The sequence below is a fragment of the Anopheles arabiensis genome, chromosome 2, assembly GCF_016920715.1.
Source record: "Anopheles arabiensis isolate DONGOLA chromosome 2, AaraD3, whole genome shotgun sequence".
NCBI classification, from domain to species: Eukaryota; Metazoa; Arthropoda; class Insecta; order Diptera; family Culicidae; genus Anopheles; species Anopheles arabiensis.
This window is the reverse complement of record NC_053517.1, coordinates 85633105-85653084: the sequence shown is the minus strand read 5'-3', so window position 1 is coordinate 85653084 and position 19980 is coordinate 85633105. Positions and strand designations below refer to the sequence as shown.

The window sequence follows — 19980 nt, the reverse complement described above, 5'->3', positions numbered from 1 at the left end:
CATTGTTAGCATTGAGATTTAATTTTACATACATGGATCATAAGCTTTATTAAGAAATTGCATATGTTACAACCCTACAAAACATAATGCGCCTATTTTGCTGGTTTATCTGCACCACTTTTCGGCGCATTACTTCTCCAACGATTCTTCTTAACCTTTCCTTCGTCGACCAATTCTGATCGCTTCTCTGCACTTTTCACACTTTTTACCGCATTGCCATTCGCGATTGAAGTTCCATTCGCAACGCCAGTGGATAACTTTGCCTTCTTTCGCTTACGTTTTGCTGCTTGCTTTGTCGCCCCGCTATCTCCAGTTGTTGGTGGGGTGTCGTTTGCGGTAGACTCTTTACCCGATACAGCAGGAGCAGCATTAATTTTACGCTTTTTCCTGTTCCCTTTGACCTTTCCATTGGCCGTGGTTTCTGTTCCTACTTCTACTTCAGCCGCACTACCATCGCCATTCGGCTGGTCAACACCAATATTTTCTGCTTTGCGTTTATTCTTCTTCGGCATTCCTTGCATCGCCCTCTGCTCTATCTCTTCGTTGGTCCAGCTTTTTGGCAGAATTTTTAGCGTTTTTATTATCTCCGTTGAATACGTAATGTCGACTTGATCTTTCAATTTCGTCAGTAAGTTGACTCTCGTCTGAAAAAGAAGCACAAATAAAGTATCATCACAGCTTCTCAATTTGTCACGTTAATTCTTACTATATTCCCGATCGATATTCCTTTGCGTATTTTGTTGATCACTTCCGTCTCAAGCTCCAGCGCTTCGCGTAAATCGTTCAATACGTTCGCGTATTTGGCGGCAAACTCTTCCTCCAGCGACGGACTAACCTCCATCGTTTCAAGCTCCCTTTTGTTAGCTTCCCTTAAAAGAGCCTGTATAAAAAGAGAACCATTTTAGTGGGTTAATCATTCAGCTGGTTCCTGTCGCATACAACACTTACATTAAACTTTTTCTTTTCGTCTTCCGCCAGCAACGTAATGGCAGTTCCGCGCAGACCAGCTCGCGCTGTACGCCCTATACGGTGAATGTACTTATCGATGTGATTCGGCATATCGTACGAGATGACCACCTCAATGTTTTCGATGTCAATACCGCGGGCCAGCGCATCGGTACAGATGATTCCATTCACCTTGCCCAAACTGAACCGGTTCAGCACGCTTTTCCTGGTCGCGGGACTTAGTGACGAGGACCACTCCTCGATTACCATGTCCGTGCCGAACAAGCGCTGCAGCACGAACGAAAGCCGATGGGAGGTGTTGATGCCGTTGGTAAATACCAAAAACTTGCGATACCCGTTCTCACGAATGAGCCCGTACAGCGTCAACGGTTTGCTGCGCTGTTCCGTCAAGCAAATGCATTCCTTCAGCTCGGCCGGTGTCGTGTACTGGCCGGCAAAGTTGCCCCGCCGTGGTTCCGCTGCTTGCGTGGTAGCGGTGCTTTGCGCCATCATGGTTCGCTCCTGTGGGTCGATCACTGCCGTGAACAGCTTCGGGTGGAATAGTTTGAGCGTTTTCAGCTTCTCGGCGTCCCGCTTGAAGGTGGCGGAAAAGAGCAGCTTGTGCGGTTGCCGGGCCCGATCGAACAACTCACTCTGGGACAGCAGATCGGCGGTACGGCCAAGCAGATACTCGTCCGACTCGTGCTTGACGTGCTTGTTCAGATGGTACAGCCAATCGTTTTGTATCTGATTCATCACCTTGTCCGCCTCGTCCACGATCAGAAAGCGCAGGTGACGCAACGTGAACCCCTTGGTCGAGTGTAAATGCTCTATCAGTCGACCGGCCGTCGTCACCACTATGTCGACCTTCGGCATGTACTCGCCGTTGCAGTATTTGACGAGCTTTTGCTGCTCCGCCTCGAGCTGCATGCCTCTCGAAAGGACGACGGGATGGATGTTCGTACCTTCGCACAGCTGGCGGAACACCTGGAACACCTGCTCGGCCAGCTCCTGCACGGGCAGGATGACCAGCGCACGGATTGCGGGCGCAACTCGCTTCAGCAGCAGCTGCACAACCGGCACGGCAAAGGCAAGCGTCTTGCCGCTACCGGTCGGCGAAGATATGCACACATCCCGGGGCCAAAAGGGGGCCGGTTTCTGGTGAGCTTCCAGTATCCAGGGAATGACCTTTTCCTGCACCGGGAACAATCGCTTGAAGCCCATGCTTTTCAGATTGGCTTTGATCCTGTTATCCAGATACGACTGCTGCTTTATCGACGGTCCCTTGGCGGAAAGATCGTGCTGAATGATCGTGGGATGAGACAGCCAGGGCGGAAGCACTTCGTCCGTTTGTTTCAGGCGGTGGAGTTTATCGCCGCCCAGCACAATGAAATCGCCCAACTGCTTTGCTCCAGCCGTTTTTAGGACCTTTTCGTTGTTGTCATTATTTGAGGCTGATTCGTCAGCATCCTGTTCTGTACCGTTCTGCGTTTCGGTACGTTCTTCATCCGACTGCTCGCCATTCTCTGTTCCGTCGGCAGGAGCACCCCCGTTGACGGTTTCGTCTGAGGATTCATGGGCAACGGTGTTTACTGGCGATTGAGATGAATGGGTTGCAGCTTCCTGGAGTTCCGCAGCAGTTTGAGATGTCCTTAAACGCGCTTTCTTTTCTTTACGGGCCTGCAGCTTTTGCAGAATAAGTTCTTCTTGAGCTTTCTCAGCATCCTCGTTGAGTTTGGTCTCATCGTACCTGTGTAGAGGGAGAGATGAAAATTACACGTTGCACAGCTGTAATGTAAAAGTATACCACAAAACATACCGATTTATGGTGAAAAGTTCCATCGCTGATGCGGGGTAGTCCGGTGAACGACCGGGCTCAAGCTCCAATTATCGGGCAACCAACACGTGCGTTTGTTTATTTCGGCATCCCTATACCCAATGAACCAAATTACCTTTTCCAGGTAGCATTTTGCGCACATCAATCTGTCATCTAATTTGACTACATGACAATTGTCCGGGAACAATTCGTGGAGCTGGCCTCGAAACGAAACACCAAAAGAAACACGTTTTTTTTCATTCTGATACCGATTAAATTCAACGCATTCTTACAGAAAACAAGTCTATTTTTTCCGGCTGAGTGAAACCGAGTCAATTCATATCCTACAACTGGTTACGAACCTACCCCAGTGTGGGAGTTGATTCCGAACCTGGTTCCGAGTAAATTCAGAGAAAAATTATGCAAGATTTAGGACATTCGAATGCTTTGGAGCATTTCGTGAAAAAGTTGGAAAATTTCAATCCTCAGAACTATTTCAACTTACTTTTTCTTTTCATCATATCATCACATCATATTGCAAGCAAATTAGGGTAACTGTACCAGTTTTCGGCAGGCTAGTGCAGCAGTTTCACAAAAATTGCTCACACATCAATATTTTTCATTATTTTTCTTGAAAGTGTTGTTATTCTGGTTGATAAACTATCATAGTATGTTACAATATTTTTTATTTGCCGGTTCAAATCCTTTTTTCATAAATATTCGCGAAAATGCAAACATTGATTTTGCTCCTATTTTCGGCAGTTTGTTCCTATTTTCGGCAGGCTGTGTTCCTATTTTCGGCAGCGCGAATACGGGTCAGAAAATGTTTGTACCAATGTGAATATGTACAAAAAAATGTTTAAAGCAATTTAACACTCTTACTTTCCTAAGATTGGTGTTAAAAAGCATTTTAATTAATAATTTTATGTTGCTTATTTTGGCCCGATTTGACAGCCATTTTGATGCGACGTTTAAACAGAGCAGCCATTGACAGTTTGATGGTTATAGCGTACGGTGCGAACTGGCTTACAAATATTTATTTTTCTCTTAAGTTAGTGCATTGTTTAACGTAAAATTGGTGATATTTGGTACAAGAAAGGTCATATTATGTGTCGACATACGCATTGTAGTGTTTTGATCAATTTTAAAAGGAATATTCAGCCAAATTCAAAGTGTGTTATTGTTCCGAGTTTCGGCAGGAGCCCACAACATTGAGCTGTCAAAAATGAACATTTACTGTGTACCTATTTTCGGCAGCATTTAAAGTGAAAAATAACCTGTTTATCGTGTTTTTAAAATTCCGAACAAGTTAGAATAAATTAAATAAGCATAAAATCTTTAATATACATCACTTTTTCATTGTTTTACTGTTCTGGTTCTCTTAATCACAAAACCTGCCGAACGATTGGCTGACAGCAAAGCTGCCGAAAAAAGCACAATTTATTTGATATTTTGGAAAATACGAAATGAAATGGTGTGAAACTTCGTATGTGAATATCAAATAAGTACAGTTTCACTGCAAAATTGTATTTTGTGAAATTTTTTACCGCATTTGTGCAGAATTTCACGTTTTTAGCTACTATGCCGAAAATAGGTACACTGCCGAAAACTGGTACAGTTACCCTAAATTGTTTGTGCAACATCGCGGTGTCAAATTTTGTTCTTTGGGCAGTGCTCCTTGGGCATTTGACGTGTGCAAAAAGTGAGGTTAAAGCAGGCTGCAAAAAAGTTCAGTCCCTGCACGATCTTTGCGCTCCCGGAGAGAAGTGTGCAAATTCGCAGTATTCTGAACACGCAGAGGCTGGCACGCTGGCGATCGGAATTTCACGCTGAACAAAGGATTGCTTCCGGTGAAGAAGAAAAGCGTTGTGCAAAGAGCGTTTCTTGCAGCATTTGCTCTGCTGCACTGCATTCACGGTACGACAAATACCAAATTGTACGAAAAACAACGTTTTTGTGGGAAGAAGGAGTCGGAGACACATTTTACTCCCCGGCCTGCGAAGTGTGAATTGTTCCAACTTTTCCAAACCAACCCTAGCGAAGGTTCAGCCCCATCATCACAAAATGGAACAAACCATCAAAAATCTGCTAGTGGCCGACAACGATTTAATACAGCAGGTAAGCACGGTGCCATGGAAACTCCATTCGGCGAGGTGGGTTGCGTGGACGTGGAGAGACGTACGTGTGTGATTAATTTAGTATACCACCCCGGTAGTTTCCGTTGCACCGGTAGACATGTTAACGTAGGATGATTCAATTTCCTGTTTCGAGAAGCTTCCTGTTCGTTGGCAGTGCGTTCCGCCGCACGTTGTAACGGAAAACTTTTTCATTCAAATTAGAATGGTAATTTATATGTCTTTTATGTCTTGTCGCCCCCTCTTCCATCTTGGTAGGCCACGGCAGAATTGAAGGAAGCTTTCAAGAAACCGGAAACCATTCCCCAGCTGTGTGAAATATGTGTCACCAACACCGATCCCCAGGTGCGGCAGTACGCGGCAATGCTGCTGAAAAAGCATCTGGGCAAGCTGCGAGCGTGGCGAGAGGTGCCGGCAGAAACGCAAGCCCTCATCAAGAAGGGCATGCTGGAGGCCATCGTAAACGAGTCGGAAAAGTCGGTCCGAAACGCGATCACCGGCTTTGTCGGAGTGCTGGTGAAGCATGAGGCCGAAAAGGAGGACGGCTGGATGGGCGAGGTGCTCAAGTTCATGTTCGAAAGCACCAGCTCGAGCGATCCGAAGCTGAGCGAACTCGGTTCGTCCGTGTTCAACACGCTGACGGATGTGGCGCCGGATCAGTTCATGCCCCACATCGAGATGGTCTGCCAGCTGTTCTCAACCGCGCTCACGGCAACGGAGGCGAGTGGCAACATGGCCACGCCGGTAATCTACAACATCCTGCTCGGCATGTCCCATCTGGTCCCGTTCATTCCGGGACGGCAAGAGATCGAACAGACCTACCAGGACTCGATACCGTACGTGCTGAAGGCGCTCAGTGCCTTTGCCGAGCAGGACTCGTACAAGTTCATCGAGGCGTTCGATATACTGGAGAATTTGGCCGACGAGTCGTCCCGCACGCTGTCGCCCCATATGAAGTTGCTGATTGACTTCTGTCTGCAGATGGCTGGCAACACGCAGCTAGATGACTCGGTGCGTGTGAAAACGATTACCTTCATCGGGTGGCTGGTGCGGTTGAAGAAGAAAATGATCATCAAGCAAAAGCTGGTGGAACCGATCGTGAATGCACTGTTCACGCTGATGAGCGTAGCACCCGACGTGGAGGACGAGGATGAGGAGTACTTCGGCAGCAACGAGGTGTCGACGCCGAGCACCTGCGCCACCCAGTCGCTCGATGTGCTGGCGTTGCACATTCCGCCGAAGCAGCTGTTTCCACCGCTCATGGCACTGCTGGAACCGGCGCTGGCCGGTGACAATCCGCTCCCGAAGAAGGCGGCCTACCTATCGATCGCCGTCATCGCCGAGGGCTGCTCCGAGCACATCTGTAGCAAGTACCTGCGCGTACTGGTGGACGTGATCAAGCGCGGCATTACGGACGAGAACGTGATGATACGCAATGCGGCGCTGTTTGCGCTTGGGCAGTTTTCGGAACACTTGCAGCCGGAAATTTCGCAACATGCGGACGAAATTCTGCCCATTCTGTTCGAGTTTCTGCAGCAGCTGTGCCTTCAGATCCGATCGGGCGGCAAGGAACCGCCCCACATCGATCGTGTGTTTTACGCGCTGGAAACGACGTGCGAGAACCTAGAGGACCAGGTGACGCCCTACCTGCCGATGCTGATGGAGCGTCTGTTCGAATCGCTCGACACCCGTAACAGCGTCCATCTGCGGGAGCTGTCGCTGACAACGATTGCGGCCACGGCCAGCGCCGCCAAAGAGCACATGCTGCCGTACTTTCCCCGGCTGATCGACTGTTTGAAGCTGTACTTGGTGAAGACGGACGACGAGGACATCTGCACGCTTCGCCCGCAGGCGATCGACACGTTTGCGGCGTTGGTACGTACCATCGGGAAGGACAACTTCCTGCCGCTGGCCGTGGACACGCTGAACATGGGGCTGACGATGATGGACGAATCGAACGATCCGGATCTGCGGCGCAGCTGCTACAATCTGTTCGCCTCGATGGCCTCGTCGGTGAAGGAGGACATGTCGGGTTCGCTGAACAAGATCGTCGAAACAATGCTGGAGAGCGTGCGCAGCTCGGAAGGCATCGTGCCGACGTTCAAGGAGGGCGCCGGGGACGATATGGCCATCCTGGCGAACGGTGCATTGGCAGGTACGAACGGTTCCGGCGATGGCGACGATGAGGACGAAGAGTTCGACATCGAAAACTCGGTCGGCGATGAGGAAGAGGACGAGGAAGATATCGCCGGGTATAGTATCGAAAACGCGTACATGGACGAAAAGGAGGAAGCGATTCTGGCGCTGATGGAGTTTGCCGAGCATACGGGGCCCGCCTTTGCACCGTTCATACAGACGGCGTTTGAGGAAATCTACAAACTGTTGAACCACCCGAACGAGGACATTCGGAAGGCGTCGATCGACGCGGTCAAACAGTTTGTGGTGGCACTGCACCAGCTGGGCAACATGGAGGGTGTCCACCAGACGATCCTGATTCTGGTGCCGAAGCTGAGCGAAATCATCCGTACGGACGAGGAGCGCACGGTCGTCATGTCGGCGCTGGATGGGTTCAGCGACATACTGCAGGAGGTCGGTGCGGCCACGTTCCAGGCCGACGGGCAGAAGGACGCCGTGTTTAATTGCATTGTGGACGTGCTGAATGGAAAGGTTGCCTGCCAGTTCGATGAGCCGGTGGATGAGGAGCAAGAAGAGAGCGAGTACGACGAGGCCATCCTCGAGTCGGCTGGTGACATTTTGCCCAAGTTTGGTCGTGCCCTGCCGGCGGAAGAGTTTGCCGTTTACTTTGGACGCGTGTGGCCATACTTTATTCAAAAAATTGTAAGTCACTTGCGAGCAGTTTATCGAAAGCCTTTGATTCCGAACGTTTGATTTTATGATATGGTTCTTTTGCTGTAACATACTAGGAAAAGACCAAGCAAAAGGATGAAACGAGCGACTCGCAGCGTGCCTTTGCGATCGGCGTGCTGGCGGAATGCTTTGAAGGTTTGAAGGAATTCAACCGCAACTGGATCGACACGCTGCTGCCCATCTTTCTGTCGTGCGTACAGGACCGCAACAACGAGGTACGCAGCAACACGGTGTACGGACTGGGAGAGATGGTGAAGCATGGAAAGGATTGCACTTTCGGGTAAGCAAGTGATCAATGTGTTTGGCCTTTTTTTGTAGTTATACTATATGACCTGTTTTCTTTATTCTTGCAGTCACTATCCGCAAATTATGGCAGCACTCTCCCAGCTCGTATCCAAAGAACAGCATGCCGGCACACTGGACAACTTGTGCGGGGCCCTAGCACGACTCATTATTACCAACTGCAGTTTGGTGCCGCTGAAAAGTGTACGTTAATGGGTGGATTATTCTGTGGAGCTGTGGAAAATGTAATGACTCGTTCATTAATCAAATTTTTACATTTTTCCATTTCATTTCAGGTTCTCCCGGTGTTTGTTGAATATCTTCCATTGCGTGAAGATTTTACCGAAAATTTGGCCGTGTTCCAGTGCCTTGATTTGCTGTACAAGCAGGGCGACGAGAACCTAATACCGGCGCTGTGCCGCATTCTGGTGGTTGGTTTGCAGGTGCTTTGCAAGAAGGAGTATGACACTGAAGGTAAGTGGGAGCTACACTGGGGAGGAGAGTCCACAATGATCGGTAATCAGTTGTCCGCGGAGGTCAATACCATTTCAATTTGACTTTTTTCGCACCCTTTTACAGAATGCCGCGAACTGGTGCACAATCTGGTGAAACAGATCAGCAAAGACTTCCCGGACAAGTTCGCCGAGGTGATCCGCAGCAGCGCCGAGGCTGCCGAGTTTGTGCAAACGCTTTCGCTGCAGTAGAAATTAGCGAAGCCGCATTTCATGCGCAAACTGTTCGTCACGTACATCAATCCATATCTGCTGCATAATACATGCATGAAACGGGATAGTAGCAAGTAGAAAGGAATCGAGAGAGGCAAGTGTTTTCACTAACCACCAGGCAGTGCACGTGGGGAAGCGCAAAAGCAAAAAAAAAAAGAAGGTAGGGACAGTTTTAGGTCGTCCGAGATCGTTCTTTAGTTTCAGAGAGAGGAGATTCAATTAGTAGAATTTGAAGATTAGTAGAAAGGATGCATGGATGAAGAGTATGTCGTGAGACCTTCTTCCAACTGTCCGAGTGACAATGTGATGGAAAATGGTTCATGCAAACAATAAGGCTGTGGATTGCTCTCCCACTTTCTCTCGAACTGTCGTTTTTTTTAAAGTTCGCCATTGAAGACGGTCCACGTCCGGCCTAGGTCGCCTTGGGTAGAGAACCCACGGTGTTTATCACCAACTCTCGTAACTCATCCATGAAAGAGAGAATGTTTTAGAAGCTTCCTTCCAATCGTCAATGAACTGAACCGCCATTACACTAACTAATCCGTCTACGTGTATTGCTGAAATCTAGACTATTAGACAAACAAGTTTCATTGTTATTTTGGATCCCTGTTTCTTTGAAAATTCATATTCATTGTACTCCTGACAAGGCGTACGAGCGTATGATTTGTTCCCGTTTGCCTTCCGGCACACGGCACGAGTTAGCTACTTTCGTTGTTATACCCCTGCACCTCGATTGGCACGAGTTTTTGCACAAGTTCCTCACATGTAAAAGTACTTTTCCTTCTGCGTGCAAAAGGAACTATATAAGCGTGCATGATTATTTTTGTGTTTCTCTACTAACCGTATAATTTATCTACTCGCGTATCATATTGTGTAGTGCTTAAGTTCGTATGCATGCTCTCGTCCAAGACGATATAAGTTTTTAATAGAAATACACATTATATGGAAAAGTTTGAACTCTAAAACACTGGCGCTATATTACACAGCTCCAGGTAGTAGTAACTTTTCATGCCCTTTCTTTGCGACCTCCTCTAACACGACCTTTTGCATTAACCCCTTCTTCTCTTCTTCACTTCGTTCCTCCTTGCTTTGTTTGCTTAACGAAAAGCGTCATGTTCACTACACTTTACCGGCCAGAACTAAACACATAGACAGCTATTATACAGCTGGGATACTATTCCGCCACCCGCGTATGTCCGTAACGATCTGCATTTATTAGAAAACTAATTAAGGAACAAGCGATGTCTGGGTATAATTTACAGGAGACTATTGAAATCACAGAAGCATAACGATAATGAACAAACCACCTCTCCTCGGTCGGTGCTGGCGTGTCGTTTGCAATGTAGCGGCCAGCCAACATTACGTCCACATGCCGAAAAACGAAATAGATATTTGTTCATTGCAAAAGCGAAATGTTAGATGTTCACCTAGCAATATACACACATGCTCAAACAGAACTTAGATACCTAACGTATACTTGTAATGCAGTAGAAATTCAAATGAAGTAGCCGTCAATAGCCGTTTTTCGTATTGTATTGCTCTCGGATCTTTCTTTCCTTTTTTCCGGGAAACGGGGAGGGCTAGCAGACGATGTGATAAAAAAGTGTTTCATCTTCGTCTACAGGCGGAAAGCAAGAAGGCTAGGGATGATAGAACTAAAAAATAACGAAAGAGACGTAGAAAAAAAGCTAGAAAGGCAATTTAGCAAAGAGACGCATATACTTCTTATATATCAACCTTTCTATGTTAGCACTAATTCTGCTCGAGGAGAGAAACAAAGCGTGTTAAGAATGCGGCTTTACTGTTGTTTATTGAATGTGTCTTGTGTTTGTGTCATCTGGAGTGAATAACTAAATCAATGGATTATTTTAAAATCATACTGCTGCTCGGCCCACACGCCGTCGTACTCTGCACGGTGCGGTTTTGTTGTTTTGCACTGCTTCTTAACTTAACGAGATGACAATAATGGCTTCCGCGATTGCTAAACGGCAAAGGACAGGGCACGGGAAGGGTCAATAAAGCGTTTCAAAACCAACCAAGTTTGCGGTACTATTAAAACATTTGAACTGTTTTATTTTCCACTACTGTTACTCACTCACACACAAGTGTTAGACTGTGGTTTCTGTGGATGTCGCCACGGAATATACTATTGCACGACCGGAGAACATAAGGAGCATCATAATAATAGCACCTCGGTGTGGACAGAATTCGTTTTTTTTTGTTTGTTTCCTACCCCTGACCGCACCCGAGGTGGGAATGAAAGCAAATACTAACAAAACATAATAGCAACAGAAATAAAGCAACTGACTGTAGGTTGATAGATTGATTTGATGTGTCTCCTTTTACGGTTTTAGCTGACTCTTTCATCTACCGCACCCGAAGGAGCGCGATCTTTGTGCTTTTTCTTCTACGTTTCAGCAAAAAAAAGGTGGGATTGTACACAAAAATGTACCCTCTTCTCTCTCTCTCTCTCTCTCTCTCTCTCTCTCTCTCTCTCTGTTTGTCTATCTCTCTCTATCAATTTGTCCTGTATATGACTACGCTAAGCGAATTGTGTTTAAATTAATAAAACAAAAACAAAACTTGTTGTAGTATAATTTTCCCTAAAAAAAACCATATCGCATGTTTTTCGTTTTGTTTCGGGTTTTTAAAAACCGCACATATCCAACAGTTCGTCTTGTTTACCCCTTTCCCCGTACACACGTTACACACATTAATGGAATTGTCATATTAATTGCATTAATTGCTAGCTGCTGTGCGTGCGTGGAACTCTGCGCGCTACGCGCCACGCTTTGAGCGGAAGTTCCTGTAGCTGACGTATCCTGCCACTGCCCCACCGGTACCACACGAGCCCGTACAGCAGACAGACAAATATCTCTATATAATACCCATCGATCGTGATCGTGCATTTGCCACCGCCGGCACTGCAAGCCTGTAAAAGCAAAAGGAAGAGTAAACTGTTTTTAGCACAACAGTACAATTGCAATCGAAAGGAAACGGATTATTTCTTACATCCTTTAGCGCTCCATCCGAACAATCGTTATCCGCCGAGTTCGAACACCGCTTCCACGTAAGATAGTCCACCAGCCACAGTACGACGGTCGTGGGCCAGTTGCCACCGAGGTTGCTGAGCGTGTTCAGCAGCGTCATGTAGGTGCCCCCGACGGCGGGATCGCTAATGCGAGCGAAAAACGCCATCACGGCCACGAACATGCTGTACAGCGCGATCTGGTACAGCCCGTAGTTCGTTAACAGCAGCATGTAGTAATAGTACGGCACGTGGTGATCGCGTATGATGGCGGGCGTTATCCACACGATGGCGGCCGCCGCAAGCGTGAGCCCTATCCGGTACGGGATCGCTTTCAGGTACACTTCCATCGGTCGCGTTCCGGCCGTATACTTGCTGATTGCCAACGGTAGTACAATCTGCAGTGGAACGAGCGGAACAACCAGCAGGGCCAGTTTATCCTTCGGTACGCCTGCATCGATCAGCTTCAGCGAGGTGACCGCGTCACAGGCAGCAAACCCTGCCTTAGCTGTCAACAGTATTGCTACCAGCGTCAGAATCGGTTTCATCTTCATAATGTCCACCAGCAGGCGGTAGGTTTGCTTGATGTCCAGCTCCAGGTGCTCCTCGTGGCCCCGATCGAGGCTGGGCGATAGTTCCCGTTTGCCAAGCGCAACCAGCGTGGTGGTAACCAAAAACACCAACCCCCAGAACCACAGGTAACCGGACAGATTGACCAACCCTTCCGGGGCGGGTTCGGCGCGTAGATAGCTGTTGCAGAATTCGGCCGACTCCAGTGCCATGAAGGCGACGTACCCGAGGAAATAGCCCGCCGTCTGGCCGACGCTGTTGCAGGTCGATGCGTGCCCAACGTTGCAGCGCTTCAGCATCGTTAACGCCCACCCATCCACGGCAATGTCCTGCGTGGCGGCGAGGAAGTTTAGCATGAAAAAGATGACCGTCAGTAGCGGAATGTTGAGTGTGCTGGTTTGCTCGGTGGCATGGTCGTCGCCACCGGTGTCGGTGGTCTCCGCGCCCAGCCAACGGTTCACGTGCAGCGAAAGTATCAGCATGAATATGCCGATCAGGTACTGCGTCGGAATGAGCCATGATTTTCGCCGTCCGAAGCGTTTCCAGAACAGCGAATCTACGATCGGGGCCCACAGCAGCTTTAAGCTGAACGGCCAGTGAGCGAAACTGAATTCAGCCTGGAAAAGAGAGAGAGGAAAAAGGGTAGAAAATGTAGCGCAAAACAAACGTGCTGCAATGTCCACACTGCCTTGCATAACCAATCATAGTTGGCGGAGGATATGGTTCTACACATCAATCATGATAAGCCTACTATGATAAGGGGTTTGCGGTTACCCGCATATGCCCCCAGCCACCCATCCACCCACCTACCTGTTGTTTGTAGCTTGCTCCACGGTTCTGTAGCAACATCGGTATGGCCGAGGCCAGTCCAATCGGAATGCCTTGCAGCAGGTAGAGAAAGAACAGGATGGCAATGTTGCCCCAGTCACCCCGCAGGTCACTTTTTTCGTGCTTTTCCTCGTCGGCATCGACCGGCGGGAGAAGCGTTTCGTGATCATGCCGATCGGTTTTCTTGCGCCGATTGCTCATTGCCTTTTGGTTCTGCTACACACGCCCTTTTGCTTTGAACGATGCGGTGTGTCCCCGTGGCTTCCTCGTAAACTGGATTGCTAGCGGAGAAAGCAAGAGCAGCACTTTAGAATCATTTATTGAGCGACACACAACCTGCACCTCGTTGTAAGCATGAACTGTAGTTCACGTTGCCCGCCAGGTACACGTCACTACAAGTAGGGGGAACGGTTGACGATGTTGTTTTCTTTTTTCACATTCAACACCGTACCGCATTTCTGCCTGATCAAACCACCACCAGTACCTGTGATCTGGTGCCGAACAATTGTTAGCAGTACGTTCGCTTAGCTAGCTTTAACTACTATAGCTTGCACAATGGAAGGGAAAACTGTGATTAGCATTATTCTGGCTACATCGGTGTGCAAACAGAATCGAACGTAGATGCAATGTTTCGGTTGTGGCACGGCTAATGGTACGTGGAAAGTGGCGAGAGCGAGAGGGAGAGAGTACGAGAGAATGCAAGCGAGCGGAAAGAGAGAAAGTGGATTTGTTTATTGTCATTTTGAAGCTGATTTGACAGTTGGCAGTTGACAGCTGGCTTTATGGATGAAACACGAAGAGCCAAAGTGTACAAGAAATCTGCTTATTTTGGTCATACATTGAGTTGAATAATATTCTGTAAATGTTAAAAACAGTTATAACAATTTAAAAGCACTCTTTCGTTTGCTTCAATTAAATTTACTGATCATAATATTCTGCCGAGCTGAAATAATGTTTTATGCGGTCCTGGCAACACTGCCACCTTTTTGACAATCGGTTTCGTGGTGGCGTTGCAATGTAGTCTTCGTCTTCTTCTTTTCACCGAACTTGCCGTGCGATTTGTCCACATGTCGTACTAGTGCGGAGTTTTTCAGTGAATTTCTCTGGGAAAAGCGTACAGTTTCAGCCAAAATCCATCACGATGGCCAAGTTCGACCTCACGGCAAAGAATTGCCAGTATTTGGATCGTCATCTAACGTTTCCTTTGCTGGAATTTTTGCTCCAGAAAAAGGTAAGTTCCGCAGCTGCAATAGTAGAAGCAAAAAAGGGGCGGAGGATGAAAGGAGGTAAGAAGGGGAAGGATGACAACGACACGGCTTGAATGTTTCGGCGGGGCAGCGAATCCTGCGCCGGGATAATTGATTGCCTTTGACCGGCAGGGTGTTTCCTGTGTTGTGATTACTTCCCTATGCCCTCCGCAAAAGACCCGTCATCTTACTGGTATAACCTCACTTTTTCACGCTTTTTCCCCCCTTTCCGGCAGGTATTCGACCAGACGTCGTTGCTGAAGTTCATCCTGGAGACGGTGAGCAAAACGAACATGGTCGATTACAAGCATGACATTCGCGAACGATTGGCCATGGATAAGGTGCACCCGGATGAGTTGGCCCAGGGCCGTGCGAATGTGCTCGCAACGCTGAAGGAGCTCCAGGCCGAGGTAGCGCCACTGATGAAGTGCATGGAGGAGCTGAAGAATCCGGACTCGACGAAGGATTCCAAATCAGTCATCCATGCGTTGCAGCAGACGTTGGATGTAAGTAGACAGCAGCGTCGACCGACAAGAACACGGCTTCAATCTGTCTCGTTTTTTTTAGTACGACATTATCCTAAGCGCGCAAAAGTTGGCAAAGTATCTGTACGAATGCGGCAACTACAATGACTCGCTCTCGTACCTGTACGTCTGCATGCTGGTAATGGAGCCGAACGATAAAAACTACCTCGGTGTGCTGTGGGGCAAGCTGGCTGTCGAAATCCTGACGCTGAACTGGCAGACGGCTCTGGAGGATTTGACGCGGCTGCGCGATTTCATCGAAAACTACAACTTCTCGCCGATCCAGGTGCTGCAGCAGCGTGCGTGGCTGATTCACTGGAGCGTGCTGGTGTTCTTTAACCACGGCAAGGGCCGCGATCTGATCATCGACATGTTCCTGTACAAGCCGCAGTACTTGAACGCGATTCAAACGATGTGCCCGCACATCCTGCGCTACCTGGCGACGGCGGTGATCATTAACCGTGGTCGGCGCAATGCGCTCAAGGATCTGATCAAGGTGATCCAGCAGGAGTCGTACACGTACCGCGATCCGATCACCGAGTTCCTCGAGCATCTGTACGTGAACTTTGACTTCGAGGGTGCGCGCAAGAAGCTGCACGAGTGCCAGACGGTCATCGTGAACGATTTCTTCATCATCGGCTGCCTGACGGAGTTTGTCGAGAACGCGCGTCTGATGATCTTCGAAACGTTCTGTCGCATTCACCAGTGCATCACGATCGGCATGCTGGCGGACAAGCTGAACATGAAGCCGGACGAGGCGGAGTGTTGGATCGTGAACTTGATTCGCAATGCGCGGCTGGACGCAAAGATTGATTCGAAGCTCGGACACGTGGTGATGGGTACGCAGCCGCTCTCGCCCTACCAGCAGCTGGTAGAAAAAATTGACTCCCTCTCTGTACGCTCCGAAGCGTTGACCCTGTTGGTCGAGCGAAAGCACAAAGCTAAAACTCAGGAAGCCGGCGAAGGCCACTGGAAGTATTACTAGAGGGCGCATCCCGGGGACAACACGCTTTTCTGTGCTTTCTGTTCGTGTGTGTGTGTGTCAGCACGCGAGGAAGCACGGGAAGAGCATTTTACGGAGGCAAATTAACGCAGTGGAAGGTGGAAAGAACGATCGTGTAGAGAGGGTACAGCCAACAAAAAACAACATCAACCAACTGTAACTGTTTTGAGCGATTTGGAGAGCGACGTGTCGCAGTGCGCAGAACATAACATTCAAATTCAATCAAGCCATTGGCGTATATGATGATACATGATAAGCGAATAATAGGTTGGAATAAAATGCGTGCCCTGATGGGCAGAAGAGCGCAATCATTCTTAGTTGTGTATGATTTTGATCGAACTGAAGGAAAGTAGGAAAGTGGAAAACTGGATGTATTGAGAAAATATTCGTGCAATTATAATTTCTTATTAGAAATGTACAGTGTTGGAAAAGCTATTCCTATTCGAATTCTCGCCCCAAATTGTCAACAAACAACAAACTGTCAAATTGTGGCGGCATTTCTATCTGCTTCGCCGCGATGGGCAGTTGCGTTGGATAAGTTGCAAAAAACATCTGCATTTTGTTATAGAAATAGACATATTTGTGCGTTATTTACATCGTTCATTATGCGACGAAGTAGTGCTCCGTCGATGAAACGTCCCGGCGAACCGGTACAAAGGTTACAGCCGGTAAAGAAAAATGCTAATGCAGTGAGCAATACCGACAGTGCGCACGATTCGCAACTCCCAGCCGCAGCCGTCCCAGTAAGCCATGACGATAGGCTTTCGGATGGAAACTGTTCCAAAACCATCTTTAAGGTAGTGTGGGGGAAAATTAGCACAAGGAAGCACAAGACCTGGGAAGGCGATGGTACGCTCGAAGTGTCCGGCAGAAGTGCGGTGTTGAAGGACGAAGCGGGCAAAGTAATCACCACGGCCAGCGGATTAAAGATCGACGAAGTGATGGAAGGTATCCAGCTGGTGGTGGGTTCAAAGGAGGTGGAAGTTTTGGAGAAATGCAATGAAAATCAACAACCAAGGTTGGAAAAATCGTTAACCGTAGTGAGCAGTACTGGTGGTTCGAAGATTTGTTTGCCAGTGCCCTCGATTAGTGGTTTTAAACCGCCAGAGCAAGTGGTGCGAGATGATGTTGAAGCGGAAGTACGATCAGAAGCACCTCCCAGGATTGATGCTGTGCCGCTGGTTGATACGACAAACTTTTCCCGCGATAGTTCCTGTAGAGTGCAGAGCAATTTTAAATCGGTCTTTACAACCCGAGAAGACGAACAAGAGGCAGTGCAACCACTGATTATGAAGAAACCATCGTTCGAACACCAATTTCAACACAACGCTCAAAATGAACCGGTGGTGGAGGTGCAGGTCCCCCTCTGTGTTACACGCCACCTGCGACCACACCAGCGCGAAGGGGTTGCCTTCCTGTACGAATGTGTGACCGGGCTGAGAATGCTGGAACCGGCCGGGTGCGGTGCAATATTGGCCGACGAGATGGGACTCGGTAAGACGCTCCAGTGCATTGCGCTCATGTACACACTGCTAAAGACCGGTCCGTACGGAAAACCGCTCGCCAAGCGCGTTCTGATCGTCACCCCCAGCAGTTTGGTGGATAACTGGGACCGAGAAATTACCAAGTGGCTGCGAAGCGAGCGCATTTTTACGTTCATCGTTGGGCCGAACAATAAGCTCAAACGGTACGCCCAGTCGCCGCACATTCCCATACTGATCATATCGTACGAGATGCTGGCAAAGCAGATCGGCGAACTGGAGACGGTCAAGTTCGATCTGATGTTTTGCGACGAAGGGCACCGGTTGAAGAACAGCAACGTGAAGGCGTTCGGCGTGCTGAATCGGCTGGAGTGCCGGCGCCGGGTGCTGCTAACCGGTACACCCATACAGAACGATCTGCAGGAATTTTTCTCCCTAATTAACTTTGTCAATCCGGGAGCGATCGGTACGTACCAGGATTTCAAGGCACGGTACGAAACGCCGATCGTTGTATCGCAACGACCCGGCGTACTGCCACAATCGATCGAGCTCGGGATCGAGCGGCTAAACGAGCTGAACGCGATAACGGGCCGCTTTGTGCTGAGGCGCACGCAGGAAGTGATCAACCGATATCTGCCCGACAAGCACGAGGTGGTCGTCTTTTGCCATCCGTCCGCGCTGCAGACGCAACTGACCCGAACGGCGCTGTCGTTTTACGAGAGTGAAAAAGGTGCGGACAATGCGGTCTCTCCGCTACAGTTGATAACGATTCTGAAAAAGATCTGTAATCACCCGTCGCTCGTGTCGGTACAGGGGAAGGGTGATCCGGAATCGTTGGTGCATCTGCTGGCGGAACAGTTGCCTCCATGGCAGCGCATGGGACCGACCGATTCGGCCAAGCTGGGCATTGTGGAGGCACTGCTGGAAGCAATGCTGGCAATGCAGGAAAAGATCGTGATCGTGTCGTACTATAGCAAAACGCTCGATATGATCGGTGGGTTGTGTGACCATTACAGCTACAAGTACTGTCGGCTGGACGGATCGACGGCGGGTCCCGATCGGTCCCGGATCGTGGCCGCATTTAACAATCCTGCCAACGATAGTTTCATACTGCTGCTTAGCGCCAAAGCAGGCGGTGCAGGGCTGAATCTGATCGGTGCCTCTCGGCTGGTGCTGTACGATAATGACTGGAACCCGGCCAACGACCTGCAAGCCATGTCGCGCGTGTGGCGTGATGGCCAACGGAAGCCGGTGTTCATTTACCGACTCCTGACCGCTTACTCCATCGAGGAGCGGATATTTCAGCGACAAATTTCGAAAACCTCTCTCAGCGGTACGGTGGTAGACCAGCGGCAAAACTTGAGCAATCTCAAACTGTCGGAAGAAGAGCTGAAGGATCTGTTCTCCATTATCGATCCCAATGCTGAGTCCGACTGTTTGACGCACAGTTTGCTAGAGTGTCCTTGTGCGGGCATCGGTAACGCACCGGATAGGGTAGGGGCAGAGCTGTCGGAATTGTGCGACCCGCTGGATGATTTTATCAACGAAACAAATGAACCGATCAGTCGCTTCCAGCTACGACCCACTGTTGGTGGTGGAGGCAAGCATGGCAGGCTAGGTACGAAAAAGCACGCCCTCAAGATGCAGGAACTAATGCGCTGGGAACATCACCGATCGCCTGTGTCCGAACGGGTCCTGGAACAGCTCGGGCTGGCTCGGAGTGCCGACGAGATAGTGTTTTTGTTTCGAAACATTGTATCAGCACCGAAATAAACGCACAACGCACAACTGGTACAATGTTACCATACCGCAGCCCCCCTCGCCTGTTGTTTATTCATCATTTTCCAAATGAATATTGCTGCCGAACCGACCGTACAGGTAACCCTTCAGGTCGCTCATCTTCTGCTGCAGATCGCGGCTGGTCTGCTGGATGCCGTTGATCTCCTTCTTTTTACGCTCCTTCGCTTCCGCCAGCAGCTCGAGCGTTTTGGCCTGATCGTGCGAGAGAAACACGTCCCCCATCAGGAACGGGATCTGTACGTCGTCGTCCAGCAGCTCTATTTCATCGCCAGCTTCTTCGAGATTTTTCAGCTCGTTCTGTTTGATGCGCAGCTCCTCCTTCAGATCCTCCACCTTCGCATTGTAGTTGGCGAACTTATTTATCTTCATCTGGTCTTCGTAGGTGATGTGAACATCTGAGTCCTAAAATGGTCACAAAAGAGCGATGAGTACAGTGGCCGTGGGTGTTTGTGGTGCGGGTAGTTCCTTACCGGCTGAAAGGTGCCTTTCGACTTTGTTTCTACCTTTGCACTCATGGCGAAACAAATTTATTTTAATGTTCACTAGTTCAACCTGCTGCAAAACCCGGTGTTCAGGAGGGGAAAACTATCGCGAGGAGATTTCGACCGTGTGTTCTGTTGATCTTGTTGCTATTCTTTTTCTTCGCCTCATTTGACGTTCCGACGGACGACAGCAGTGGACTCTACTGTGCGTAACTGCAAAATAAAACATTTTTTCGGCTATAAATT

At 48.9% G+C, this 19980-nt stretch overlaps 6 protein-coding genes across 7 annotated transcripts; 3 read left to right on the top strand and 3 right to left on the bottom strand.

Annotated features, from left to right (window-relative positions):
- Positions 1-17: 17 nt before the first annotated feature.
- LOC120903349 (probable ATP-dependent RNA helicase Dbp73D) lies at positions 18-2879 on the bottom strand. The gene is made up of 4 exons (XM_040312733.1): positions 2765-2879; positions 949-2695; positions 707-880; positions 18-644 (listed from the first exon to the last, which is right to left on the bottom strand). Exons 1-4 carry the CDS (start codon positions 2785-2787, stop codon positions 93-95), a joined length of 2496 nt encoding a protein of 831 aa, XP_040168667.1. The 5' UTR covers positions 2788-2879; the 3' UTR covers positions 18-92.
- Positions 2880-4467: 1588 nt separating this feature from the next.
- On the top strand, positions 4468-9136 carry LOC120903335 (importin-4-like). The gene is made up of 6 exons (XM_040312710.1): positions 4468-4879; positions 5155-7734; positions 7821-8044; positions 8118-8250; positions 8343-8520; positions 8626-9136. Exons 1-6 carry the CDS (start codon positions 4826-4828, stop codon positions 8748-8750), a joined length of 3294 nt encoding a protein of 1097 aa, XP_040168644.1. The 5' UTR covers positions 4468-4825; the 3' UTR covers positions 8751-9136.
- Positions 9137-10555: 1419 nt separating this feature from the next.
- On the bottom strand, positions 10556-13878 carry LOC120903352 (acetyl-coenzyme A transporter 1). Of its 2 annotated transcripts, none has more exons than XM_040312754.1 (4): positions 13682-13878; positions 13180-13470; positions 11784-12986; positions 10556-11703 (listed from the first exon to the last, which is right to left on the bottom strand). In XM_040312754.1, the coding sequence occupies exons 2-4, from the start codon at positions 13396-13398 to the stop codon at positions 11518-11520; spliced, it is 1608 nt and encodes a 535-aa protein (XP_040168688.1). In that variant the 5' UTR covers positions 13399-13470; positions 13682-13878; the 3' UTR covers positions 10556-11517. The 2 variants fall into 2 exon arrangements, with proteins under 2 accessions (XP_040168688.1, XP_040168681.1); XM_040312747.1 differs by having other exon boundaries at positions 13180-13478; positions 13682-13877.
- Positions 13879-14215: 337 nt separating this feature from the next.
- LOC120903365 (eukaryotic translation initiation factor 3 subunit E) lies at positions 14216-16279 on the top strand. The gene is made up of 3 exons (XM_040312768.1): positions 14216-14428; positions 14681-14950; positions 15012-16279. The coding sequence occupies exons 1-3, from the start codon at positions 14339-14341 to the stop codon at positions 15951-15953; spliced, it is 1302 nt and encodes a 433-aa protein (XP_040168702.1). The 5' UTR covers positions 14216-14338; the 3' UTR covers positions 15954-16279.
- A 27-nt stretch (positions 16280-16306) lies between these two features.
- Positions 16307-19264, top strand: LOC120903342 (DNA repair and recombination protein RAD54B-like). The gene has a single exon (XM_040312720.1). It carries the CDS (start codon positions 16385-16387, stop codon positions 19223-19225), a length of 2841 nt encoding a protein of 946 aa, XP_040168654.1. The 5' UTR covers positions 16307-16384; the 3' UTR covers positions 19226-19264.
- On the bottom strand, positions 19245-19904 carry LOC120903378 (probable prefoldin subunit 4). Its single transcript, XM_040312791.1, has 2 exons — positions 19723-19904; positions 19245-19654 (listed from the first exon to the last, which is right to left on the bottom strand). The coding sequence occupies exons 1-2, from the start codon at positions 19765-19767 to the stop codon at positions 19283-19285; spliced, it is 417 nt and encodes a 138-aa protein (XP_040168725.1). The 5' UTR covers positions 19768-19904; the 3' UTR covers positions 19245-19282.
- Between the last annotated feature and the right edge of the window lie 76 nt (positions 19905-19980).